Raw genomic sequence first — 27,536 nt, 5'->3', positions numbered from 1 at the left:
TCAGACATCACAACTAAATGTGTATGAGTGTGCTTTTCAAAGCAGTAAAATTCAATTTGAGAATAAACTGTAAAAATAACTTTAAACATAAATTTGAAATCTGCTTACAAGCCCTGATGCTCACAACACCAATAACTATATCAAAGCCAAAGGCACTTGAAGTAGTTCAGAAGTAGTACACAGAAGACATTCTCCCTACACTTTCCTCCCCATCAGAAAGGCTAAAGAAAATTAATTTCATATGAATCTCCAATAATTTAATTCTTATTTGAGTTTATCCTATTGGTGTACTGCCAAGCAACACACTTTCCTCTAATACGTATAGCATCAGTTCCCACTAGAGCAAAAGTACAGAATTCTCTGACAAAATGTTTTCTTCTCTGTCCTGTATCACTATGCCAGGACATTAAAACAGCGTTCCATGTGTTACAGTCTTTGAGAAATATACATCAGTTGCTGGTGTTTCTACAGGAATTTGGAAAAAAAACTATCTGAAAACCAGTTAACTTCTTATCCAAATGATTATGAGATTCTGAGATTCTGACAGTTACCAAACTGACGCTTAACTGTAAAATGGTGTTGCTGCCTAGATAGGTCTCATGCAGCACAGCAGGACAGCCTCTGAATCCTGGGTATGAACACTGCTCTGCTAATAATGGAATCACCCAGCACCTGCTCCTCTTGAAGGTGTCATAATGAGGACTGGAAACATCTTTTTTTGTTCCTATTTTAGGCTTCTGCTATGTAGAGAGCCTTAAATGACCCCTACATAATATATTTTTAAAAATCAGCCAGCACCCTCTGGTGGAAAAGAATGCATAGACAAGTAATGTTACTTTAGACAATGCCATCAGCCATATATTTCCCTAAATTTTAATGAAATGTTTCTGTCTATAATTCAATTGACTTTTGACATAGTATTCAATTTAAATTTTTCCTAAAACCATGCACAATACAAATGTACTATGCTATTTCATATAGCTCATGAAATGTAGCATCCATGGGATTTGGCTTCATGTTCTCTGCATGATTATTGCAGGAAGTATAAATTCCATATGCCATGTTCATTGGCTATTCTACCTTCCCCTCAACCTGTTTTCAAGAAGTTTGCATTATGAAAAGTTAAGCAATGGGGCCTCTGTCTGCATGTACACAAAGATCAGGTGAACAGAACTGGTCATTTTTAACCTAAACCAATTTTTTTCCTTAGCCATCTTAAAAAACTTTTTCACAAAATCTTTGTCTTCTGTTTTCTGCTTTGCTGAAAGTCGTATTTCATAGCACTTTTTAAACAAGCATCCAGTCTCTGGGTCTGTTTTTCCCTTGATGCTGAATTCAGATGTGCCAGCTACAATGAGAGAAATTCAGGTATTTCAGAACGTTCATAGGATCAAAATGATTTGGATTGGAAGGGACTTAAAAGCTCAGCTCATTCCACCTCTCTGCCCTGGGCAGAGAGACCTTCCACTGCACCAGGTTGCTTCAAGCCTGGTCCAAGCTGGCCTTGGACACTACAGGGATGGGGCAGCCCCAGCTGCTCTGGGCACCCTGTGCCAGGGCCCCGCCGCCCTCCCAGGGAAAAATGCCTGCCCAATGTCCCATCTAACCCTGCCCTCTGGCAGTGGGACTTGGCACTCCAGGCCCTTGTCAAAGTCCCTCTCCAGCTCTCCTGGAGCCCCTTTAGATGCTGGAAGGGCCTCTGAGGTCTCCCCAGAGCCTTCTCTTCTCCAGGTGAGCACGCCCCAGCCCTTCCAGCCTGGCTCCAGAGCAGAGATGCTCCAGGCGCCTGATCGTCTCAGTGGCCTGGATTCCAGTGCAACAGTATGTTTATCCCACTCCTAACAGTCAGGTCTTGTTTACCCCATTCTGCAGTGCTTGAAGTTTCAGACCTTATAAGAAGGGGATTTGAAGGGAGGTTTTTCTGGAATAGGTACTCTGACACCAACAGGGACTCAGGGACTAACCCACTCAACTCCAGCCCCTCCAAATCCCACTGCCAGTCAAGATAACCATGGCCTACAGCTGCACTGGGGCTGCTCCTGTTAAATCCCATGTTGTGGGTGAGGAGGAGTATACCTATGCTTGCTGGGAGCAGCATCACCCCTACTGACGTATGTGGCAGAACATAAAACATAAAAGCTGCTGGAGGAACCAAGCAGGGTGTCCCTCCTCAAGAGACTGGCCTTGGAATGGCATGGATGGGTTGACACCACCTGGCTGGGTTCTTTGTTTTGCTCTGAAAGTTGGATGAGGTTTTGGAGCACACAACTCAAATGATCATCTGTTCTGAACGAAGCAAAACAGAGAAACTTCAAGAGTAATTGTCTCTAAAGACAATTTAGATTGTCTTTTGATTTCTAGTTGGTAGATCAGTATTAAAATGCTTCTTGTAAAACTTCAGTAATAGCACCTAAAATGCAAGCTCCTCAGTAACTGAGTATCTAAATGTAGACACTGACACCACAGATTTGCTCTAGAAGCATTTTAATTTACAAACAGCAATTCCGATTGACTTTATACCATAAAAAAGGCAATTTACAAGCAAGAAACAAATTCATCAGAACAAAATAAAGCAGCACAGAAATATTCATGTCACAAATCTAAAAACAAAGTGAATACAAGAGTAAAATATCATTTGAATAAATATTTTAAAGTTCATGCTGTAAAATAATCCTTAATGGCAAGTTACTCAATCTTACAGCATCAGCTTAGCTAGCTTCATTTACTTCACGTGGCGATGAAGTGCGGAGGTGTGAGGTTCCCGGTTTATATTGCAAGATAATGACACCAAGTCAAGTCATTCAAACTGTTCAATTATTTATCTTGAAAAATAACCATACAAATAAAATTTATTTAAAAATACAAATTTTCAGTCAGAAACAAACACTGTTAAAATCGTGCAAGAGCTCTACCTCTGCCCAGATCTACAAGCAGAGGCTCTCAGGCCGAGTTCAAAGGCTGAATCCCTGGCCTGTGGGAATGGGAGTCAGCAGTTCTGTGTCTGCCATAGCAGGAGTGAGCTACAGGAGCAGGGAGCAAACCTGCTCAGTCGGTGATGCGTGGCTTCACATCCCCTGAAGAAATACAGGAACACACGTCCCAGGCTTACTTATTTGTTTAGCTTTTTTTTTTTTTTAAGTGTAAACTTGCGTGACTTAAGTTAATGCTGCCACAGGGATGTGCAAGTAGTATTAAATCTACAACGTTAAATACAAGTATTCTGGCACTTGATAAAATATATGTAAAATGCACACAGATTATAAAGTTTGAACATTTTGAATGACTTTACTAAACTTCCAATTTGATCACTGAGTATTATGAAATTTACAATTCATGAAATAAAGAGATTCATATAAAGAATTTACATAATTCCCCAAATACTTTCAAATATAAAATTTAATAAATAACCCTGACCAGTCAAAAAGCACCATTCAAGGGTAAAATTCCCTTGGAAAATAGATTAGGTGTTGCATATTTGAGTCCCTTTCAATGGTTTCATGTAAAACCTGTTTAGAAAAATGACAATAAAAGAATCACAGTAAACTAATACAAAAATTAAAATAATATATATATATATATATTTAAAGGTAAAGCTTATTCAATATTTTCCCAGCCCTTGATTTTATTCCTGTTGTTCTTCCCATAATTCAGCCTAAACATATTAAGAGGCCTCATTGTTTTGTCTAAAGTAAACCAAAGGCTTCAGCATAAAACATTAATTTATGCTGGGGAAGACTGCATTAAAACTCTCAATTTAGGCCGACAGTCTCCCCTGCTGACAGTGAACTGACAGTATCCTTTATGCTACAGAAAGATTTCACACTCAAAAAGCAGAGCCAATCTTGAGGCCTTGGTGACCAAACGGAACTTTTAATACACTGTAGGTATTTACAAAGCTATTTTCTAAATGTATTTACAAGTTTAAAAGAAGTAATATGGAAGATAAGTGATAAAGAAAACTAAAAGAATAGTTTTAAACCAGAAACATTAGCAAAGGTATAAAATCCTTTATTTTCACAGTTTGTCAGAATAGGTTAAGCATCTAGAGGAAAGGACACTGTCACTGTTTTCACATTTCCCTAGAATTAAAAAGGTAGATTAAGAAGAGACTCAATTATGAACCAGCCTGTACAATTTCATTACTTATTTTGCTGTCAAATATTTCTTCACATATTCTACTGACTTTTGCATTTACTGTAAATGAAACGCGTAACAGCTCTGTGCTGAGAACTGCACAGACACGAGACTCTGCAGTTCCACCTTTGCTGAAGCCGCGGCCCGGGCTGCTGATGCCAAGTCCATCAGGAGTCCATGTCGTGTGTGTGGCAGTGCCGCTGCTGGCACCCGCCGAGTGACACGGCACGCTGGCAGTGCCGCTGCCCGCAGAGCCCGCACAGCTGGCTATGGCTTGGAGGCAAGAACGGGGAGGGACACACGCTGCTCAACCACGCCTCGTAGAAAAATGCATCATTTCCTGCCCCTTAACAGTCTGTTACAATGAACCTGAACCTGTACAATCAACGTGATGTTGTTTTCTTGTTTGCTTTTGTCTGAGACAATTTTGGATAAGTCACTCTTTGGTAAACTCAAACCATTTTAATACATTTACAAATACAAAGAACTAGATTTAAATAATGCTAAGATTGTGACACAGAGAAATTCAAGAAATATAAATTTGTACCCATATCCTGCTATCCTCAAGTCATCCTTCCAGGGAAAAAGTCACACCGAAGGCACCACAGCACAGGTTCAAGATAAAGGGTTAAGAATAACTGTACATTTCTTGGATTTTGCATGTCTCAAACTTAATTTACCAAAACACACTTTTTGCATTTAATTACTTAAAACAAACACTCAAGGAAAAAACTGTATCAGGAACACCATGTTTTAGGTGGGTAAACATACAGACTACCAGCCTTTAGACACAGACCATCCCTTCCCTTACTAGAAACAAAATTACTTCAAGGAGAGAAACATCTCCCCACCCCCGCCTCTTCATTTAGGCAGTTTTAGGGCAAAGAGGCAGATGATGTACTTAATTTAACAGCAACTGCTCCAATGGAGCAGGTGGGGTTATACTGTAAATCCATATTTGAGAAATTAATTCTTATTGCAGAGTGTCATAATATTAAGAACTCGTGTATTTAATAAAGCCACTGCACAAATATGCCCCAGCTTCACAGAGGCCAAAAAGTTTTAAAAGATATCAAACCCACCTTTTTCTTTTGAATAATTTCGAAATGAGCTTTTATTTTCTAATTTTTGGGAGTTAAACAACACGTTCACAAATGGATTTTCAGTATCAGCTAAACAAACATAAGACCCAAAAATATAAAACCTGTATTCTAAAGAAGTATGTGATTAGTTTAATAATTAATTCTGTTCATCAGGTAGAATGTTAAACAGTAGTGTTTGCCAGCCCATGCTTTTGAGGTCTTTTAAGCCATTTTTTTTGTGGTATGGGATTGGGCCTTTTTTTTTTTTTTTTTTTTTTTTTTTTTTTTTTTTTTTTTTCCCTGTTTGGTTGGGATTTTGGGGGAGTTGGTTTGTGTAGGGGGGCCTTTGTCTGTTTTTGGGGATTTTTTTTCCTTGACCATTATGTTTCACATGTTATATATCATACTGACCTAAATTATGAAGTTAGCACCATATTAAAAACACATATTTGGTGAAACAAAAAAGATTTAGAGTATTTTTAAAGTCGGTAGCTCCTTTATAGAGGAAAAAAACCACTGAAAAAACAGAGAAGCCATAGCAACTCTGTAATACTCACACATGAAATAACATATTGCTCAAAATTCCCATAAAGTATTTGTTTTTCTATACAAAAAAAGTACAAATTCCAAGTGCTGGCATATCACTCGGAGATTTAAGTAGGAAGCCAACGTGCACCTGAAAACAGCTCTCTGTGAAGAGACCTATTAAAATACTGCTTGGAAATACTGTGGTTTAAACTACATCTCTCTCATGTTTTAACCAACCATGAAGAGTGATGAAGTTAAGTTTAATTACCTGGTATGGTTCTACAGTACAAAATGAAGGTAGATTCTGAGGCCAGTAAAAACACATTTTAGACCACAATGCTACTTTTAGGTTTGCTAATATTTTTTTTAATATATAGATATATATATATGTGTGTATATCTATATATATATAGATATATCTATCTCTATATATATAAAAAGGTCAGCACCACAGGTTGTCCAGCTTGCATCCTAGACAACTAACAAAACCTTTCAACAATTTAACCATAGTTTAATAGATTTATGGCATTTGGTTTACATATGTTATAAAGCAAAGCTATTAAAACAAGGTAATTCACTTTGCTCACTTTTGCACACAAAGTAATAGTTTAATAAAATGAAAACCAAACAACATTTCTTTAAAACCAAAACCATCCTCCCAAAGTCCAAAGTTCTAAACTCTAAGCAGAGAGGAGTCCTAACGGTTGATAGAGTGGCATATGGTATTAGCCTTGACACAGAACAGGTAAAGTGAAAGCATTTTATATATATAAAGCAAATTTATATATATAAACAGTCTCACTACCAAAACCAGTCAGTAAGAGTGAACATTGTGACAGGAGAGGAATCACAGCTGCAATATTCTCTCTCCCAACTGCTGTGTAACTCATTACCAGCAACAGGATTTAAGAAATAAAGGAAATTACAGCTTCTTTGAGCATTCACCAGAGCTGCCAATCTTATTCTAATATCTTTCTCCACTGGCATTTGCATCTCACCAGATCAATCAGCAGGGACACTTCACCAGACTCTTCCTAGACTTTCCCCAGTACACTGTCTTTATACTCTGAGCATCTTCAAATATAAAAAAACAAACCCCGAACAATTCAGCCTCCTTCAAAACCAAAGAATACTTCTGAAGTCTTCTCCAGAAACCATTTCTAACTGATTTCCAGAAGGTGAGGAAAATGAAAAGGCTGTTACACTTGTACTGAAGATTACTAAAATAATAAAATACTTTAAAAATACATTAGTAATGTGCTTGTCTGTGTTTCACTTAGATGTATGATTTTAATCAGATGTGTTAGACATTGCATGAATTTCCATACTAGAATCCATGGCTTCAGAAGCTGAAGCATCATTATCTACTTTCTGTTCCACAAACGCTTCTGTTCTGTCTGGAGACTCAACCCTGTTTCTCACTTCTGTAACCCCTGGGTGGTTTTTTCGCAAGTGCTGGTTTAGTGTACCCTGGAAAGGAAAACATTTTCCACAGATCTCACAGCGAAAGGGTTTGTCATCTGTGTGACCACGAATATGATACTCAAGTTGGTCCTTACGGGTATATTTCTTTCCACAAAACTTGCACACAAAAGGAGTTATTCCCATGTGCAATCGCATGTGTCGATCAAGGCTCCCTTTCTGGTTGAAAGACTTGCCACAGTAAATACAAATTAGCCTCTCATTGTACGGATACCAATGACCTCTTGCATTTCTTTCCCGTGGACTGTTTTCATATCCTGGATTACTCACCATGGATTCACTGTCAGCCCCTTGCACCAAGCCCTGGACATCACTATGCAAGTGACCTGCAGGTACTCGTTTTTGGCGTGCACGACCCCCTCTGAAACAGCTCAGCATTGACCTTGAAGGACTTGTATTGCTCATGCTTCCAAAGGTTTCTGACACACCTGTAGCCTGTGACGAGGCATGAGTAAATGAATAAACATGTTGTAAGACAGACCCATAGGAACCAACGTTTACCGCCACCACCTGCTCTCCATCCACCATTTCAGTGTGATATCCATCATCACCAAGGGAAGAGCTATCAGAGCAGCTTGGTCTGTCAGACTTTTCCATTTTAACTTTCACCTCTGCAATCTGACTTTCCCTTACTATCAGGTCTCCTTGCTCATGATCACCTTCAATCTGAATCTCATATTCAGAGATACTCCCACTGCTCCCTCGGTCTGAATGCCCTTCTTCTTGCAGACGACTACGAAGAGTTTTGCCTGGAGTAGTTTCCATCCGAAGATCACTGCCTGCTGTTGACTGTCGCACCTGAGAGCAATAGGGAGGAGATATCTCAATAGGGTTGGCAAAGTAGCTGCTGTCTTTAACGCCGTTACGATTCTCTGAATTTTCTTCGGCACCAACAGTAACAGAATCAACATCACCAACACTGATCTTCGAATGAATACTCTCCAGTATCTGTGTGCACTTGTCAATGACGCACTGCATCTGTAGGAAGCTAGCTGCGGTCAGAAAACTGACAACATCCTTCAGCTGCAAGGACATCCTTCCAGTGTAACAAAAAGAAAGCAACTGTTCAAAAACATTGGGGTTTTTAATAACCGATATAGATAGGCCACTCATGGTGCTCAATGCTGAATGGTCGCGGAAATAGGGAGAACTGGCGGCTAAGACAGCTTTATGGGCGCGGAACGGCTGGCCCTGGATGTGCACGATTATGTCACAGAGCTTCCCCTGCAAGCGGAGCTCGTTTAACTGGCTCAGAACAGTGTTGCTGTACTCCGGCACATCAAACTGAATGAAACTGCTGCTGTCCATTTCTACAGATGTAAAGAGTAATCTGAAAGAAAAAATTGGAAGATTTAAAACAGAGAATGAATGCAGAGTTTTCCATTTCAAAAACAAATGCTTGCAAATGTTTAAGCCACATCAACCCATTGCTCTGTTAAAGGTGCATTACAACAAAACATTTAGCATAAATACTCCATATAATAAAAAGTACGGTCTTAAACCAAAAGACTTGAAAGAAAAATGTTTGAGCCACTCATGGACTTTCAATTTTCTAAAAAATGTCTCTCGTGATTTTAGTTTTCCTTTTTTTTTTAACAAACCATGGTGTGAACTTTGAAGCTCATCTGACACAGCAGATTTCCTAGCTAGAATAATTTGACATTTAAATTCTAACCTAAGTTAAAAGCCATGGGTGCTTAAACAGCAGGAAAGGATATTCAAAGAGGCCTTAAAGAAATGTATAGCACTCCAAACAAAAGCTAAAGAAAAGCACTTTTCACAGATTACTATTGTAAAAAGCACACACACACACTATCGGCCTGAGAACGTTGATCTGCAACATTACCCTACATTTCCAAGACTGAACACTAATCAAGTGCCCAAGAACCCTCAGACTTTTATTGCTATTCTAGTTTTTATTAATGCAGAAGTCTAAAGACATAATATTGCCACCGTACCTGCTTTTCCAATTGAACAAACAGATCTCAACATCATCCATTGACTTCAGATGCAGGAAGCATATCCAGTGTATCACAATATACTAGTGGATTTTTTTTTCTATTATGTTACATGCTGTAATGGGACACAGGAACAATTTAAATCAAATTATGAAAATTCAGGTACTCTAAAAAGAAAAATGACAGGTAGAAATAGGAAAAAAAGCCTAAAAGGAAGCACTGGAGCTCTATCAGCTGACCCTCACTTAAAACTAACATCCACAACCTTCAAAAACAGAACTTCTTTTCAGCAGATGCAAGAAAGCCAGCTTCCTGTCTGGACATTATGTTTGACTTAGAAAAGTGGCAAAAACTCTCACAGAACATTCAAAATCAGACTTGCTAAATATGTTCTCTAACTCACCAGTGTCATTACCCGTTAAATGAGTAAATGGGAATTAATCTGAGTTTTTTTGGCTGAGAGGTATAAGTGAGAAAAAAGACATTTTCTAGGCTCTTACATCTGAGGTGAGAAATAAGGACTGCAAGATGGCTACTTGCAAGTAGTGACATGACTGCAGCAATCCCTTCAGAGATGGCTTTGGCAGGACAGTTCTTTCATTCAGCAAACAAAGCTACAAAACAGTCCAGAGTGAAGAGCTGATGTAAGTCAAAAATCAAACAGCACAACACACAACGTATCCCAGCTGTGGGGCAGTTACATGCTTTTCTGAGCATCCCTGCCTGTTGTGCAGAGAATCACTATCCCAGTCCTGTGCAGAAGACAGGAGTATCAGCAGCTGGATGCATGTCTGTGTCACGAATGAGTGTTTTAAGGTCACTTAAGGAATCACCAGGGAGGAGGGAATGCACCATCACAATCTGTCATTTGTGTCTGACAGGACAGCAAGCTTCCTAGAAACCCAACATAGAAAACCTTTAATTTGTGGGGCTTATTAGCTATGCACAGATGCAACATCAGCCATTTGTGATTAAGCTTCTCTGCTAAATGGAGGAAGAGTTTGTGTTGACTTGAAGTGACATGAATAGACAAGTTACCTGGGTCAGGGACTCTGCACAAGCCAAAAGACCAGCCTTCAAAAAACAGTAATTTGGCATTCTAGCCTAGGATGTACAGAAAGTTTGTCACATATAGACAGTGGAGTTCTTCCTTGTCCTATACTTCCCCCTAAGGGTTCTTACCCAGCAAAATGGAGAATAACTTACTCCTGGAGAAAGTATTAAAATATAAATTGTCACCACTAACACTGGTTCAGAAAGAAGGAATTAAGGATAGGTATCTGAGAAAAAGAACATGGACATTTTATGCCTTATGATAGAGGGGAAAAAATTATGCTCTTTTCATCATAGCATCTCTAGATGAATTCACGGTCCCTGGGACACAGCCACGCATTGAAAATGGACTGTAAACACATACCAGAGAAAGCACAAGAACCTGAAAGTCACCAAGGAGATAGGGATCCACTGTGACCCTTGCCTGGCATGACTGTTAGAACACCCCATTATATCCATATGCATATACATATCTGTAAGTAACTCTACATCCTTGTTCTCAGAGTTGTTTCATCTTTGTTTTGGGAAACAAAGAAGCTTATTTTGCTTAAGATGCTAGGAGCAAACAGCACATCCTGGGAGTGAGGGGACAGGATGATGGACTTAAAGGTCTGTAAGTATGTTCATCAGTGTAGCAGAAAAGCAGTAAAAACCTGCAACAGGGATCAAGGGAACACAGTGCTGCTTTGAGAGCAAGCAAACAGGTCAAGTACACCCTGCCTAAAAGGCAGTGCACAACAAGATTCTATACTCATCTGCTCCTAATAAACAAAGAGAGCAAGCTACAGCATACTCTTGTGAGTTTCTTCCTTTGCAGATACATGCTTCCTGTGACCTTGAAATCATCTGTGGAAAGCTGGGGTTAAATGACAAGAATTTTGAAGTATAGCAGCAGTGGACAGAAGGGAACCCTTCTTCTGATTTCAGCCACAACCTTAAATCTCCAGGTAGAGGAGAAGTGACCAGGTTACCAATGGACACCCCATTCAGGAGCAGGCTGGACAGTGGCAGGGACAGCACTGAGGCAGCAGTAATTTTGGCAGGGTTAGTACCAGAGCATCCCAACTTCCTCATATCAATTTGGGAAAGCAAGACCTGAGGGGAAAAACTGGGCATTACACACATCAGAAAAGCAGGCACCACTTGCCATGTTTTATTGGTGAATAAGAGCCAGAAGAAAAATTATCTTATTTATTCACAAAAGTCCCTTATGTCACTGTCTAGAAAATAAATCCATAGATTATATTCCCATACACAACAAGGTTTTATTTTATTTGTATATAGCATCAAGTTAGCAGCTCCAAAATAAAATTCTAGTAACATTAACCAAAATAATGTTCAGCAGGTACTGCACCATAACAATACTCAATTATTCATCAGTGGTGGCAGAGCAGTAGCACTTTCAAGACAACAGTATTTATGGCTGAAACATTTCTGAAAGGATCTGGGAAGATCACTACAGTTTGAAAAGGCTAATAAGAACTCCCCCAGATTTTTAACAGCTTCCTTCAAGTCGAAACATCTCCCTAACCTCTTCTCTTTTGGGGTCAGGCATATAGCATTAAACTGAAGGAAGAAGGTACTTTAAAATACAAATTAACTTTGGACACATCCACTGTATGCTCTAAAGAAAAAAAAAAATCTCTGCAGTTAACCAGACAGTCATAATGAAACTTATACACATAATATTCCTTACAGAATTAGCACAGGTGAAGAAGAAAAAGAAATCATGTTCAGTCAGAAGTCCCATTTGGTACCTTCCACGGTATCTCAGCATGTGCAGAGGGAACCTGTGTTATTTGGGCTCAGTACAGTCATATAGAACAATAGATCAAAATTATGAGTTTTATTTGCAATATATAAACTTGAGCATTTGGGGGTAGTGAGAACTAAGACAACTTGAGCTGGATTCAATTATTCTTTTGGGTCCCTTCCAACCGAGAATATTCTGTGATTCTGTAAACTCACAGCAGTGTCAGGTACACTCATTGTTAAAAAGTAGTGCATTTTGTCATGCTTTAGCTTTCACCCCTGCCTGGGAGTTAGTGTAAAGTTAGGGCAAAACCCTGCAAAACTTGAGTCTGGGCACCTGTTTACAATTAGATCCTCTCTTAACCTTTCCTCAAAAGTAGGTCAAAGTGTTTAAGGTTTTCATAGCTATTATGTATCCAAGAAACTGGCTGAAGGCATAGGCCAAAACTGCACACCAGGTTCACTAAATCCTAGAAGGGCTCTGTGTTGAGCCTCTCGTCTATTTTGTAGCAGATGATACAGTCACATTCAAAAAAATCATATAAATTCTCTATGCATCTGCAAAGAGAATTACACTTATTCGTCAGGGTTTTATACAGCAAATATAGCCCACAAAATGGCTTTAGTAGTAGTGGATTGCTGCCCTATGGCTTCAAAGAAAAGTGTTCATTGAAGTACCTCTGAACACCAGAGGGATAACATTTCTTATTAGATTTCAAAAGAAATTTCCTTTAAAAATTATGTTCTATGAAAAATGCTTATTTAATTTAAAAAACAAGAATAGATGTTGACAAACCACATTAGGTATTTAACTTTACTGACATCATACAGTAGCAGTGGAGAAGCATCATATAACTATAACACGAAGCTGTGTGTCTGCCAACATAGGATTAGTTTCTGCTTCTAAGTCTGCACCTGTTTAATTTCCTTCACTCACTGAAGTATGATTCACTGTTCCCACAGACAGGTGAATGACACAAATTATACTCATTTTAACTCACTCTAAGGTGTGAGAAAAGATCCCTTGCATTTTCTTAAATTAGCTCAGCAACAAGGAATCCTTGGGAAAAAACCCACATTACAAACCATTACTGCTGTAGCACATCTGACAACAGAAATGCATAGGAGGGTCATAATGAAAGTTAAAACAAATCCAAAACAAAGTACTCCATGACACCAAAAATGCCTCTACCAGGCAACAAGTGATAGGACAAGAGGAAACGGCCTCAACCTGCAGCAAGGGAGGCTCAGGTTGGAAATCGGGAAGAATTTCTTCACTGAAAGGGTTGTTAAGCATGGAAACAGGCTGCCCAGGGAGGTGGTGGAGCCACCATCCCAGGAGGAGTTAAAGAAACGACTGGATGTGGCACTCAGTGCCCTGGTCTGGTGACAATGTGGTGATCAGTTAAAGACTGGACTCGATGATCTTGGAGTTCTCAACTTCCTCCACACATTACTGCTCAGAATACAGAGAAAGGTCAAGAAAATAAACAGGTATTTGTATAAATCAGTGCACTCCTCCCTTGCATTTTGTAGGACTTAGTATCTGCACCATCTGTTTGAGAACTCAGGACATCATCACTGCAAATACCATTCAAGAGAATTTTAACCTAGGAAAGTTACCTTATAAGCTATGATCATGGAAGTTTTTGGGTAAAAGTCTTCATCACTCTTACTCTTTTCAGACTGCATTTGCATCACTCTTCAGATTTACAAAAGCCACACTAATTAACGCTAGCTGTATCAAAGGAAAACTGCCATCAAGTATGTCACAGGCTTGGGGGAGGTCTCCAAGACACTCTTGAAATAATCTTTGAAAACAGGCTAACGACTGATCATAGAACATTTTAACAGTTTATACCTCTCATAACAGTGAAATACTAATTATCCTTTAAAAGTCAATATATAGTGCTCTTGGATGGCCTTAAATAGCATGCCACACAGCACTGCTGCTGCACTGAAACTCCACCCCCAAAGCAGGGGGACCTACCCCACGGATAAAAAACAGAGTTTAATTTTTCAGCCAATTAAAAAACCCAAAACCAAAGGAGGGTAGGAAACCCACATAAACTCCCAAAAACTGTGAAAATTTTAAAGTTCAAAAAATTTCTAATAATACAAGTAGCACTATGCAAACATGTAGAATTGGTTTTTGCATTAATTCTTCACTTCCTCCAAAATGCCCATTGGAGTCAAAGAAGATAGAGGCAGTTTGACTAAATTATCTGTAGGAAAGCACACACAAAAGGTGCATGTGGCATAGTTGGAAAAGAGCCTTGAAAGTTAGTCTGTTTCATGTCTGGTTTGGACTACAATACAAAATCTGTTAGGTGACAACTACACAACAATTTAAAACTTTATTACTTTACCTCCCAAAACTGCAGGAAATGCCCACTTCCTCAGAAACACAAGCCAGTTAATACAGGCTGAACTGCAGTTGCTAGAAAACTTAGCTCGTACGTTCTTGCATCTGTAGGTATCAGAACACTCCAGTGAAAATCATTATTCCTTCTCTGCAGCCAGACAGGCCACGCTGTACCCAAAGTACTGAACAGCTGCAGTGAAGCCACAAGCAGAGCTCCTGCCTGGCAGGGCAGGTCTCTGGCAGTGCAGTGGGACACAACCTCACTAACTGCTGGGGGAGCAAAGCAGCAACCCCTGACACTCAGTTCAGTAAAGCTTTACTAATTCAGACATCTGTCTAACAAAAATTTTAAAGTATTTATTTTTACCTAACCAAGATTCACAACATGATGTACAGAAAATTACTTCAAAGAGTGGATGATTTTAGCATCAAAATAAAATCAATTTATTTAGATGTATGTACATACATGGACATGAATACAGAAGCACATGCCAATACCAGCAACACTGCAAACTCATTCTCAGTGGTCAGCATGGTGCAGCAGAGATATTGTTGGAACTGCATATTTAGGATTTTATAGAAAAAAAAGGACCCTTTTATTTGAGCAAATACCCACAGAAAGCAGATATGAAACTGAAGTCCAAATGACACCTTCGTCCCTTATTCTCTTAACTGTCCTCCTCAAACTGCTTGCCTGTGTGGAAGTGGTTGAAAAGGAAAAAATGAAACACCTACCAATGCATAAAAATAGTTTCACCTAAGAATTAGAAACCTCAACAGAAATAATCTCTAAATCTTGACTCTAAAAATCAAATTGCCATAATAGTTGTTGCAGCTACGCATCTATTTCTGAATGCAAAAAAACAGTTACCAGGAGGCAAACTGGAGATAAGCCAAGATCAAAAGGTGCCTTCCAAATAAAACTATTCTATGTGTCTATGATTCCAGTATCAACAAATGTATTGTGCCAGACAAACAAAACAAAGGGGCATGTTGATGATGCATACACTTCAAAGCAAGATCTTATAAGTAATGATCAAAAGCTTTCATTTTGTGCACAAATTTCACAATATCCCCATTATGTAATGTTAAATAGCCACATTTTCTGAATACCTGACAACTTTGAGATGTCACTACCATTTAAAAAAAATCCAGCTGGTATTTTGAGAGTGAGGATATATACACAGCCGGAACTTTCACAAAGTGGGAAGAGAGCTCTTGAACCTTCTGATAGTACAATTTTATTTACTATCAAGGTAATACTTCATCACTATTGTGCATTTTAATCTGTCCACTTTCATTTTTGTTTTTGGTGGGGTTTTGTTTGTTTGTTTTTTAACAGTAGCCACTTTTCATCAAATTGTTGACTTTTTGGCTCCGATGTTTCTTTACAGTAATGAAGCGACTATGTTCTCTAGATATCAGCAACATTTTTTGCAGTAGATTTACAGTAGCTGCAAAGAGCACCTTTTCGTGGTGTTTTCCCAGCACACTACTTGGGACAGACGGAACTGTTTGGAGCTGTCCCTGGACAGGCAATGAAACACAGGCACATTCTGATCCAGGTGTTGAGTATTCTATAACATGTAAAAGCTGCAGTGCAGCTAATCCTATAGCATTTTGTTTTCCTTTGGAAGCCCGGCTCACCCACATTAATGTTTCTAAGATTGTTCTGGCTTGTTCCAAATTAACTCTCAACTCTGATGTACTCTAAGCCAATTCCAATTCTACATGCTGTGCACACCTGCCGGGATTTGGAAAGACCTTTGCATTACGGAGATTGCGGTTTCACGAGACCTTGCACCTTCCCGGACGGCACAGCAGCAGCTGAAAGGTCCCGCAGCTCCTGGCAACGAACAGCTCCCCGAGTGGGGCCGGGCTGGTTCCGCCCCACTCCGCCGCGCCGAGGATTTTACGCCTCGCTCGGGTCAACAGCAGACCCCGACACGGGCGCGTCCGCCCTCCCTCCCCGCACGCCAGAGCTGCACCAGAGCCACCGACTCGGGTTACGCGACAGCTCCTGCCGAGGCACGGCCGGGCGAAAGCCGCCTCGACGAAGCCGCTGCCGCCGCTCCAGGCAGCCGAACCGAGGCACGGCCCGCCGGGCCGCGGTCGCCGCCCCCGCGGGGCCTGTCAGGCGCCGGGAGCCCTCCCGAGCACGGCCCGTCCCAGCCGGGAGCGCCGCGCCGCCCCGGGCCGCGCGCCCCGCGCACGCCGCTCACCTGGGGCTGTCCGGGGCTCTCACATGGCGGATCCCGGCCGGCCCGGGCCGCTCCCAGCGCCGCTTCCCGCCCGCTCCCACAGCCACTCGCACCCGGAACTGATTCCGCTGGCGGCCGTTCCGCTTCCTGGCGACGCCCCGGCAGCGGGCGGTGCCCCCGGGCCGCTCGGGAGCCCGGGCGCTCCCCCGCCGGCGTCGGGCGCAGCCGCCCCGGCAGCGCGACTCCTCACGAAGGCAGCAGGGTTTGAGCGCTGGCTGCAGCCGGTGCGTACGCGGGCACAGCTCTCCCGAGAGCTCTCGCGGTGTGCAGCTCCAGAAGAGAACCCAGAGCCGTACCCCGACGGGCAGTCGCAGATACAGCGAGGGGGGTTTTGCGGGAGGACATCCCGCACTCCAGCTGTTAACAGCCACCTTTACTGAGTAAGGAATTCAAAAGTTCACCTGTGTTATACTGGCCTTGGCACTCACAAAAATCACTTCAGCAAGCATGTGCTAGCTTTTTTTTTGCGTTATCCTGCATATGCTTGTAGGTCAGGCAGTGCAAGGATTCCTTTATGAACCGGACAGTTCATGTACCGGCTATCACGTACTACTTGAAAACAGCCCGAGTGACTGGTGCCAGTAGGTCCTGCTGGGATATCCACCCGCTCTAACCAGACACCGTTCTGTCTTCTGGAGGTATGTCTTTCTCTCCCTTTAAGATACAGAACGGAATCTTCCTACATTAGGCATTGAATGCTGATCAAATAAAACAGTGGCCTGGGAAGCATCCTGGCCAGGGCACAAATAACAGAGTTAAAGAACACAGAGACAAACTGTATTTGTTTACTCAGATAAAAAGCACTCAACTAATTCTGAACAGGCAAAAAACTTCGGGCTTATTCTTCTGTGTTCAGTAAATGTAACCAAAAGAGAAAATTAATCTTCTTGTACCATATTCCATTTGAATTTGCTGAAGACTGTGTTACATAAACATTGACTTCTCTGGGTACTGACTGAACATACTTTCAGTGAGAATGAGTTCATTTTTTGCTGACATAGTAAGCAGTGGCTGGGACAGTTCCACAAGGACTGAGCAGATGGAGGCTGGACAAAATCAAGTGTTCAGTGTAAGTACCTAAATTTAGTGAAGGAGAGAAAGAAGGAAGGTACCTCATAGGAAGGCAAGAGAAACTTAATCTTTAATACTTTTCACAGCATGGGATTTCCTTCATACTTAGACAAGAAAAAAAAAATCTATGTTATCTGTGCCTACTCCAACTGTACCAAGAGGCCTTTTGGACATGTGGCTGCTGCAACTATGAAGTGAGAGTTCTGGAATTTTCCTATCAGCATGTACATTCTCTGTTGTAACTTCAGAGATCACCATTCTGCAAAAAAAGCAGATACAACAAAACCTGTTTGACAAATTTGAACTAGCATGGAAGCCAATTACCTAAAGCAGCAAAGAAATGGGTCCAATTCCACAAATTCATCAAACTTACTGTGTCATAAAAATCAGGTTTTAGTTTAATGTTATCTTAGACTAGACTGGCATGTTATCATTATTTCAAGAAGACACATTACTAGATACACTTTTTAATATATTTAATAAAGTTATATATCAACAACTCTTGGATTTTTACTTTTGAGCACTTATTTTGGCAAAGTGAAATATTAAATACTAGTACTAGACATGCATTCCTTTCATTCAAGCTTAAGAAAACATTTACAAAGTTGACAGATAACATTTATTAAAACATGTTATAGAAAAAAAGGGGCATGGGACTCTTCTATAAGAAGAAAATATTGAACAGTAACATTAAATTAAAACCATGCTGTACAATTAGGACAGCAATATTTATAGACAAAACTATCCAACCTCTGCAATACAGGCATAACATCTCACAAAATATCAAGATATGCAAATTTACTATTATAAATGACTTGTTTAGAATAAAAACTTATAGCTCATTAAGGAAGATTCACTTGACTTGCATAAACAGTTACATTTCTGAAAGAAATATGGAATCCCATGAATTAAAAAAAAAAAAAGGAGCAGCAATCGACAGACACAGGCTTCAAGCAAAAATCAGAACTTGCAATTTAATCACATTAAAAATATACCATCTTCTCTTCCAGCATCTTCCCCTAGGCCACTGACAGTTTACAGCTAATAGCTAAAGAAGCCAAGCTACCCAATGAAGCATTTAAAAGACAAAAAAACCCCAACTTTCCTTTGTTGCTTTGAGAAGGGTCCCAATTCTATTATAGCAAAACACTCAATGTACTGCTGTGGGCTCTCATAATTCAGAGACAGGTCATCTTGCTGGTACCCAGGCAAAAGTATTGAGATTACAAATCCTGATATGCCTCCTTTCTTTCATGATCAATAACACTGGAATGCTCAATACATCAGCCTTTGATCATCTGCCGTGCTTATGAGACAGGATGGTTTCTCAGCCTTAGACACACCTCAGATGAAAAAGCTGTAACCAAAAACTGTACTGACAATATCTTCTAGGGTCTATCTGCTCACCCATAAAAGTGACAAGGAAACTTTAAAAAATGAGACAACAAAAAAGCACCCCGCAAACCAACACTGGTGTGTGAAACAGGAACCTTCTCCCTCAAAAGGGTCCAATATACACCTAAGCAAATTTTAACCCTGCTAACAGTTGAATTTTCAGAATGGCAGTTACACAGATTCCATGGTAATTAACATCATAGTTACAAAATGGAATGAAAAGGAACTTAGCTGTAGTACCATTAAGTCTTCCAACCACTGCTAGGACAATGAATGGCTTCAAAGCAGCAGGAAAGTCTGAAAGCCACCTGGGTATACAATGTGGCTGGTTTTCAGAAGACACTCACTTTACTACAGCCAACAGCCACATCATCAAAGGTAATGAAGCATATGGGAAGATTAATGAAATTCATCATATACATATGCAGTCCTATTATATATATACATATATATATATATGGATTGCTTCCCTCCTCCCCACAAGTAAGAAATAATTTTTCATACCTTGAACAAGACCCCTCCATTAGCAAAGATCAGAAGCTTGACAGAAGCTGCATCTGTGTGTCTTGGCTTGCTATGTTCAACTGCACTGGCCACCAGTGGCAGGGACTGCAGGGGTGACGTGTGGCTAGAGTTTGCAGGCTGCCCTGCACTAGTCAAAAGAAGTTCAGTGTGCACAAAAAATGGATGTGAACAATCCACTGTAAGCCAAAATCTCAACCAGAGGTGCACATAATGCTTCTGCTTAAATATACTTAAGGAAAAGTGGCAGCTGCTAGCAAGAGGTGCATGGAGACACATGGAGAAGATACTCCTGGATACAGGTGAAGAAACTGAAGAGCTGCTCTTGGGAAAACACCTGAAGAAGTCACTGAGAACATGTATAGACACAGTCACAGAAGGACACGCTCCCTGCCTGAGAAGATTCACTTCTAAGATGACTTTGGCCTACAGTTAAGCCCTGCTAGAGCAGGTACACCTCTGAAATAACTGAGTTCCACACAAGTACCAAGCTGGAACAGACACGCACATCCCTGAAGGGACTGAGGCCCAGTGTCACCATGAACAGTGACACTGACCAGGCCAAAGCACCAGAGGACGCCCACTAAGAAACGAAAAGCATCAGACAAGGAAGTGTGCATATGACCTCAACCTCCTCTGTGACCTGTCACCTTGCTAAAGGAAATGGCAGGAACTGAGTACAACTCTTGGTGAAAGCAAGGAAAACTGAGAATACAAAGGCAGGGAGAAGAGACTTAAGCTGAGCCTGAGGAAGATGGTTTAAGTGATATTTTATCTTCCCCCCCAGTACCTGAACTGGTGATTAGAAGTTTGACAAAGGGCAATAAACTGAGTTCAAGAAAAATACCACAAGACAACTGTTTCACCTGTGACATGCAAAAGTAAGGATTTTAGACATGTATCTCAAGCTGTCCTTAAATCATCAGTCCTCTCAACCTGATCTCATGACAATCAGACGAGTATTTTCCTGCAATCAATTGGTTTCATGTAAATTAACAGCAGAAAGCCAAGTGCTACAAAAATCAGTGGAGCAACATTTGCTGGACTTTCAAGACAATGCCATAATATGGAGTAAAACAGCAAGAGGCAAATACTAAAAAGTTACTATTCATGCTAAGTCATTAAAAAAGGACATGGTTCTATAATTTGATCTACTGAACCTGTTATAAAATCTTTAAAGTGTCTCTCGCAGTACATTTGATTTTAAAGCTTTATTTCAAAGTAATCTAACTGCAAATAGACGTAACATTAAACCTTGAAATATCCCATATAAAAGTCATTCCAAGCTGGTAAAAGAAACAGTTTTGCTGGCAGCTCTGTAGGATGGTCTGAGTCCAACTTTTTTTTTTTTTTTTCAACCACAGTTTTCAGACTGGTGTTTCTGTCCAGCCTTTTTTATGGTTCAATGGGAAGAGGCACCCTTAACCTTTTTATGCAAAACTAAAGCAACAATTGGAAAGGGGCTGAGAACCAATGTAATATACAAGATCATTCTTGAAATGAGTATGAGAATAAACACCCTGGACAAGTTCAAGGCCAGGCTGGATGGGGCTCTGAGCAACCTGGCCTAGCTGAAGGTGTCCATGCTTATGGCAGAAGGGTTGGAAGTAGAGGACCTTCAAAGTCTCCTTCCAACCCAAACCAGCCTATGATTCTAATGCCTTCCTTCAAATGTGATGATGGTACTTACAGAAATGACACCATGTATGTGCTAAGGCCTTGGAGAATGGAAAAATAGGGCCACCGAGTGCGAGAACCCTTTCCTCTACCCTCGTGTAAACAGGCAAGCATTAGAGTATTTTTTAGTATTAAAAAGGACAGTGTTAGCAGTGTGTAAACAAACCATAGAGGGAATATAATTTCTAAGTTTAAAAAACATACTTATAAAGTATTATGGTTTGGTTTTTTTGTTGTTTTTGTTTTTGGAGGAGTTTTTTTTGTTTGTTTTTTTTGTGGGGTTTTTTTTTTGGTTTTGTTTTGTTTAAATACAAAGTGCTATACATTAAGCAGGTTACAGTGTTAGTGAGCAAAATCCCTGTTTCGGTACCTTGATCACAAAGGTTAAACATGGCCACCATGTTATTTGTAGAGTTCAATTAAGTGCTAAGAACAGGAACTCTGTGGTGCTGATCGTTCATGCCCATTGCCAGCAATGGGTTCATTGTCCTTGGGAACATCTGTTTTAACAAAATTCCATATGAAAAAATATTTGAAGCATTAGAAGATTAATAATTAAGAGCCTCTTAAAAAATCATGTTTTTAAGTAGAATGCCAGTAAAGAAATTACAGTAATTACAGCTCGCTGAGTAGAAAACCCTCAGCTTGCAGCAGACATTCATGATACAGTTCAGTTGTATCTTAAGACAATTTTAACAGGGAGTTCAAAAAAGAATCTGAAGTGTAATAATCTTTGTGTGGTTTTGCTTCACCATACAGGGTCATCTGTTCAGTACATTATCCTGCACACAGCAGTACCTAACATAGAAATTTGGGTCAGATAGGCTTAGGTCTTTAATGCAGGTTCACTTTTTCCCCATGTGGACAGCACTGTACTTGGTTATCACCTCTTTCTATTATTTTCTATGTATGTTCTTTCCTTGTCATATTTCAGCAAGCTACAAAGAAGCTTTTGCTTACTAAGAAGCAATTGCTTTTGCATTGGACTGCATTAAGCTTTCAACTCCAAAATCCTGTTGTCACCTTTACAAGTGATGCCTTTACTCAATCTGCAGAGCTGGCAGCATCCTTTAGAACTATACACACTCCTCCATCTATCTCCATGAATGAGAGCCCCCCACACAGATCCTCATCTTAACACAGAAAAGTGTCACTTTCCCAGCAAAAATACCAGCCTCAGCCCTAAGCATGGTACCGTGTTCTGCAGTACCATTAGAAGATCCCAAATCACATACTTCCTACTATTTTCCACAAGCAACTTCAAGGAAACAAACAACTCTGCTTGTGGTCACCAGTCACAGTAGTTCAGTACCAAGAATCAGTATTATATACTATTCAAATAGTAAAGAATTAAAAGTATAAATACCTATCAGTGACTATGTAATTTTCCTAAAGCAGGTTTCTAAAACTAGATAGCAGTTCTCAAAGAAGTTTTTGTACCAATAACAAGTCAGTTCATGAATCCAGAGTTTGGTACTTGCTACTGTACTAAGCCACAAAAATTTGAACAGAAATTTACACTTTAAATATTTGATTATTTTGACTAAGTTCCAAATGTTACATTTTACTTTTAGTTGGTGTCTTATTTTTTAATAAGACATATTTATTACACACACTTCTAGAAGCTCTCACAACATAGTAATTAAAATCTAATGAAGTCAAGAGTCATACAGCATTAGACCCTATAACAGCAAGTATACTTAATATATACTGAAGTTTATATAGTGAAAACTCTAAGTGCGTTACAGACTCTAAACACAAATCAACACAAAATTAGACATCTGTTTTACTGAAGATATATTTTTAAAAAAGAAGATGGATAACGGAAAACCAAACCACCTTTATCACTGCCTCTCATTAAGCAATACAACGAAGACTACTGAATGATGCACACTACCTAATGATGCTTCACCTTGAAGTGGAATTATCTTTTTTTTTTTCTTCATTTAAATGTGAATCATATAAGCCAGTTTGGTCATCTTAGTTTTCTTTTCCTTAAGGAGTACTACCTGAATTTCTCGTCCATCTAAATATTTTCAGGATTTTTGTCAGTTTAGAGCTGAGTTTTACTGTGAATTTAGATGACTTGGAAATACCAGACAGCTTCTAAATACTGCTGTGATTACAACCAATCTCAAACCTCATTTTGCAGGCACCTTTCATATTAACCACATGCACTTCCCACAATAAACACCTGGAGTAATACTGCAGGAAGCAAAATACATTTGATCTGTTTATACCAGCGTACTCATTAAAACTTTTCTTTTGAGAACATACAATAGCAAGTACCAGACATTATTTGCATAATTAGTTTATTTTTCTTACTCTACTAAACAAATGTAAGCACTAATGTCTTAGTTCATCTCAGTAGTACTCTGCTCAGCTTTAGAAGCCTGATAGGACTTGGTACAAGAGGTCACGTGCCGATGAAAACTGTCCCGCCACATAAATCTTTTCCCACAGATGTTACACTCATACGGTTTTATGCCCGTGTGAATTTTCATATGGCCTACAAGATGGTGTTTCATTTTGAATTTCTTACCACAGACACCACAGCCATAAGGTCGAAGACCAAGGTGCATACTCATATGCCGATCTCTCTGACTTTTGTGTGTAAAGCTTTTTCCACACTGACAAGGATAGAGCTTATCGGCGTGGGAGAATCCAGTGAGAGACGTTTCTTCTTTAATCCCAGCAGCCATATCAATGCTTTCACCATAGCCTGCTGCCATCATAAGATCCTGTCTGTGAGCACTTAAATTTCCATCTGCCCTTTCACCGGAAAATTCTTCCATAGACGAGCCATAGAAGTCAACTTGTTCATCATAATTGCTTTCATCTGCCTGTTCATCAAATTCTGCTTCCATCTTTTTGTCACCTATGTGAAAATCTTCAACACCTGAAGACTGGATAGAGTGATCTGCCTGGATGGTATTCATGGATTCAGAAACTTGGTGTTCATCGTAAGGGTTATCAACGCCTTCACACTCTTGTTCAAACCTTTCTGGTTTCACATGGATCCACCGCTTGTGAGACATGATACTGGGTTTGCTATACATGGGTCTGCTATACTGGTACTCTGCACTATCACTAGTTCCCTCTTCCCCGTCCTGACTGGTCATTCCAGTGCTAAGTCTGTCGTGTTCTGTTGAAGAATTACTGGGAAGGTACTCGTGTTCTGTCAGCTGACATGACAGTTCATCTTTAGAGCTCTCTTCTTCATTTTCACCATCCCTTAGTTCCTGCACTTTGTGGAATTCTGTCTGTCCTCCAGAGCCAAGTTCAAACGTTTCAACAAGGCCATTGTAGCTACTACTGCTTGGGGACTGATGGTCACTGCCATGATTCATCTTCTGACACAGAACTGTTGGGTTTCCCTCGAGCACTTCTGTGCACTTATCCACTACATGCCACATCTGAAGGAAACTTGCTGCTGTCAGATAACTAACAATTTCTGGTGCAGGCATTACCAGCCGGCCTGTATAGGTAGACAGGAGAATGTTTTCAAATACTCTGGGATTCATCACATCAGGCAGGACTATTCGCCTGCTGTTTTTCAGGAGAACCTGATCACAGAAGTAAGGTGAACTAGCTGCAAGAACAGCTTTATGGGCTCTGAAGAGATGGCCCTGAACCACAATGGACACATCACATAATTGTCCTTGCTGGCGCTGCTGGTTTAACTTCTGCAGAATGGTGCTAGAAAAATCTGGAAATTCCACTCGAAAGGAGCTTGACCCAGACTCCATTTCATTACAAATTTAGTGTTGTGCTGCAAGAAAAAAAAAATAAAAAAAGAAAAAAAGAAAAAAAAAGAAATAAAATTAGAAATTCTGCTTGGTCAAGTACTGACCTTTCCATGTTCTTCTACTTTTCTTAACAGACTCACATGGAACTCAACCTTTTGCCACCGTTGTATTTCTCTCAAGCCACCTCATTTCTCTCTTCTGACAGCTGCATTAAGGCCATAAATTGCTATGCCAGCATATTTTGTTGTGTTTCTTCTCTTCAAGAGGGCTCATCAACTACAGCAGGAGCTACAAACAGCAAGCTATCCAGTTGGGATAGACCAAGCATTTCAAACATGAGTTTAGGCTGATGAAACCATTATTTCATGGAATTATACAGTAGAGTTCTAACTCCAGGATGTCCCACAGTTTGTACCAGCATACAAAAGATTTTATATTTCAAATGCCAACAAAATCAACTCATTTATCCCCCAACAAACACTGATTTTACTCATGAAATATTTCACTTAAGCTCAATTTTTCAAAAGCAACTGTATCAACTGGCAGGATGACACTGGAAGCACAGGCAGAACCCCACTAAGAGTAAGGCTCATGATCCTTCTCATGTATTCCCCTATTGTTTCACTAACTGAAAGGTGGAACAGCCACAGCTTGTACAGTTTTTAATTCCAAGCTTATTGAGATATTTGGGTTAGTGCTAGGATTGTAATGTTCATACAGAATTTAAAGGGTCAATCAAGAAATTGATACCTTTGCTGCACAGAACTTTTCTTGCTTGTTCCTCATGTATTTGTAACAACATAGCAATTACATGACAAAATCTCAGCTAAGAGCTCCCAGATTTTCACATCTGTATTCTCACATAATCCAGATATTTTACCACAAGATTAACAGCCCGTTTAGCAGTAATACAACTTTATCAAATGCATACGTGAAGTCTTAAATTGAATCTGAGATAAATTTGCATGTTACTGTAATTAGAAACGGCAGAAATTTAAATGCCACTATGAAAACCCAACATTAACTGCTTGAGTAAGTTAAACCTGTGCAATTTTTCTATTTGATCGTGTGTAAATTGAGTGCTATGGGATTCCTGAAGAGCCATGGAGCAGCAAGTGGTTTCCGTGTCAAGTTCCATGAAGTTGCCACCCACGTAACTGCAGAAGACCACCTTTACATTTACTGTCTTCAGCACTCCTCAGGTTCTTTGCCTCAAAGCACCAACCTCTTCAGAACTGAATCAGCTGCCAATACTTTTCTGGTGAGCAAGGGAATACTGCGCCTGCCAGTCAATTGTTAATTTTTCTTACCACTTTGCTTAAAACAATTTGACATAATTATTTAAGTATTTCAAGTTGTCTTATACCTTGTGAATATTACATCCATTTTTTGAAGCAATCAGATTTTCTTATACAGATGCAGTTCCTTACCTCCCTTCAGAATATTCTCAGATTTAAGATTCTATTTTTCAACATTTGCCTACAAAAAAAAATAAGCCTTCAGAAGATGTTCAACTGAAGTTTAAATACAGATGCCTGTAGAATTTATATACAATTCCTGATAATCTAAACTGCCATCTTTCAGCAGGGAGCCAGCATGTGACCACAAAAACATTTCCAGATGACAGCAGACTTTTCTGTATTCTCAGTTGTCATGCAGACAAAATGTAAGTAAAATATTTTCAATTAGCAAAGCCATACAAGTCAAGCAAAGCGGTTTTCCAAAGGGGTATCACTCCCTCCTTCTACAACCTACTTTGTTTTGCACTTTTACTCCAAACTCATGAAGAATAAAGTCTTTCTACTTCAATTACTAATAATTAAAAAAGCCAATCTCCATGCTGGAGCGTTGAGTAGAACATGCAAGCGCCATTTAAGCTGCTTTACAACACCACTAGCTCCAGTAAGCGCTGGCAGGGAGCTCTCCCCCTGGCCCGCGGCACCGGGCGGGCCGCAGCGCCTCCCGCGGGCCCGCCACAATCGCGGCGCCTCTCTCATAGCGGGACGCCGTCGGTGCGGCCCCGGCCCGGCCCTGCCCGCGCCCACCCCGGCCCGCACCGGAAGCGGCTGCCCCCCTTCCTGCAGGCACTTCCGCGTCCCGGTCACGTGACGCTCGCCCGGCCCTTCCGCTCCCCACCCGCGGGGACTGTGACCCGGGGCGGCGCGGCGCCCCCTGCTGGCTCCGCTCGGGAGCGGATGGGTCGGGGCGGAGCGCTCAGTAGGAAAGCTCGCACCCCAAAACCCCTGGGCGAGCTGTCCCGTGCGGCCCCCCCTGCCCCTTTGCAGCTGCTCCCCGGGGCAGTACTGTCAGCGCTGCCGGGAACACCGCCAGGAGGGGACCGCCGGACCGTACAACTGAAGCCCGCGGCCCGCGTGTTCCGCACTGATGGCTGCTGTGCTGGGGCGCGGGGCCTGTCCCACGGCCGAGCCGTTCCAACGGGCACACGACCAACACAGCCGTGTGGGAGCCCTGGCACCGCTCGGTGCCGCCCCGCTGCGGCCCGCAGG

The 27,536-nt window shown here is 40.7% G+C and overlaps 3 protein-coding genes across 6 annotated transcripts; 1 reads left to right on the top strand and 2 right to left on the bottom strand.

The window, feature by feature from the left end:
• Positions 1-2,467: 2,467 nt before the first annotated feature.
• Positions 2,468-16,687, bottom strand: ZBTB34 (zinc finger and BTB domain containing 34). 2 transcript variants are annotated; one of them, XM_041407012.1, is made up of 3 exons: positions 16,577-16,680; positions 9,185-9,299; positions 2,468-8,556 (listed from the first exon to the last, which is right to left on the bottom strand). In XM_041407012.1, the coding sequence occupies exons 2-3, from the start codon at positions 9,223-9,225 to the stop codon at positions 7,035-7,037; spliced, it is 1,563 nt and encodes a 520-aa protein (XP_041262946.1). In that variant the 5' UTR covers positions 9,226-9,299; positions 16,577-16,680; the 3' UTR covers positions 2,468-7,034. The 2 variants fall into 2 exon arrangements, with proteins under 2 accessions (XP_041262946.1, XP_041262947.1); XM_041407013.1 differs by lacking the exon at positions 9,185-9,299 and having other exon boundaries at positions 16,577-16,687.
• Positions 16,600-26,969, top strand: LOC121337138 (translation initiation factor IF-2-like). Its single transcript, XM_041407017.1, has 2 exons — positions 16,600-17,253; positions 26,614-26,969. Exon 1 carries the CDS (start codon positions 16,600-16,602, stop codon positions 16,993-16,995), a length of 396 nt encoding a protein of 131 aa, XP_041262951.1. The 3' UTR covers positions 16,996-17,253; positions 26,614-26,969.
• On the bottom strand, positions 18,150-26,614 carry ZBTB43 (zinc finger and BTB domain containing 43). 3 transcript variants are annotated; one of them, XM_041407014.1, is made up of 3 exons: positions 26,460-26,614; positions 25,170-25,331; positions 18,150-25,052 (listed from the first exon to the last, which is right to left on the bottom strand). In XM_041407014.1, the coding sequence occupies exon 3, from the start codon at positions 25,027-25,029 to the stop codon at positions 23,635-23,637; it is 1,395 nt and encodes a 464-aa protein (XP_041262948.1). In that variant the 5' UTR covers positions 25,030-25,052; positions 25,170-25,331; positions 26,460-26,614; the 3' UTR covers positions 18,150-23,634. The 3 variants fall into 3 exon arrangements, with proteins under 3 accessions (XP_041262948.1, XP_041262950.1, XP_041262949.1); XM_041407016.1 differs by having other exon boundaries at positions 25,182-25,331; XM_041407015.1 differs by lacking the exon at positions 25,170-25,331.
• Positions 26,970-27,536: the final 567 nt, after the last annotated feature.

The sequence above is a fragment of the Onychostruthus taczanowskii genome, unplaced genomic scaffold, assembly GCF_017590055.1.
Source record: "Onychostruthus taczanowskii isolate IOZ18803 unplaced genomic scaffold, ASM1759005v1 scaffold25, whole genome shotgun sequence".
NCBI lineage: Eukaryota > Metazoa > Chordata > Aves > Passeriformes > Passeridae > Onychostruthus > Onychostruthus taczanowskii.
Note: the sequence above shows the minus strand (reverse complement) of the source record. Positions and strands in the feature narration are given on the sequence as shown.

What these genes read in the sequence shown, in the direction of transcription:
- ZBTB43 (XM_041407014.1), bottom strand. Translation starts at nt 25,029, where the DNA reads ATGGAGTCTGGGTCAAGCTCCTTTCGAGTGGAATTTCCAGATTTTTCT.
- LOC121337138 (XM_041407017.1), top strand. Translation starts at nt 16,600, where the DNA reads ATGGCGGATCCCGGCCGGCCCGGGCCGCTCCCAGCGCCGCTTCCCGCC.
- ZBTB34 (XM_041407012.1), bottom strand. Translation starts at nt 9,225, where the DNA reads ATGGATGATGTTGAGATCTGTTTGTTCAATTGGAAAAGCAG. An exon ending in TTGTTCAATTGGAAAAGCAG is followed by an intron (nt 8,557 to 9,184) that starts GTACGGTGGCAA and finishes TTTTTCTTTCAG; the next exon opens with ATTACTCTTTACATCTGTAG.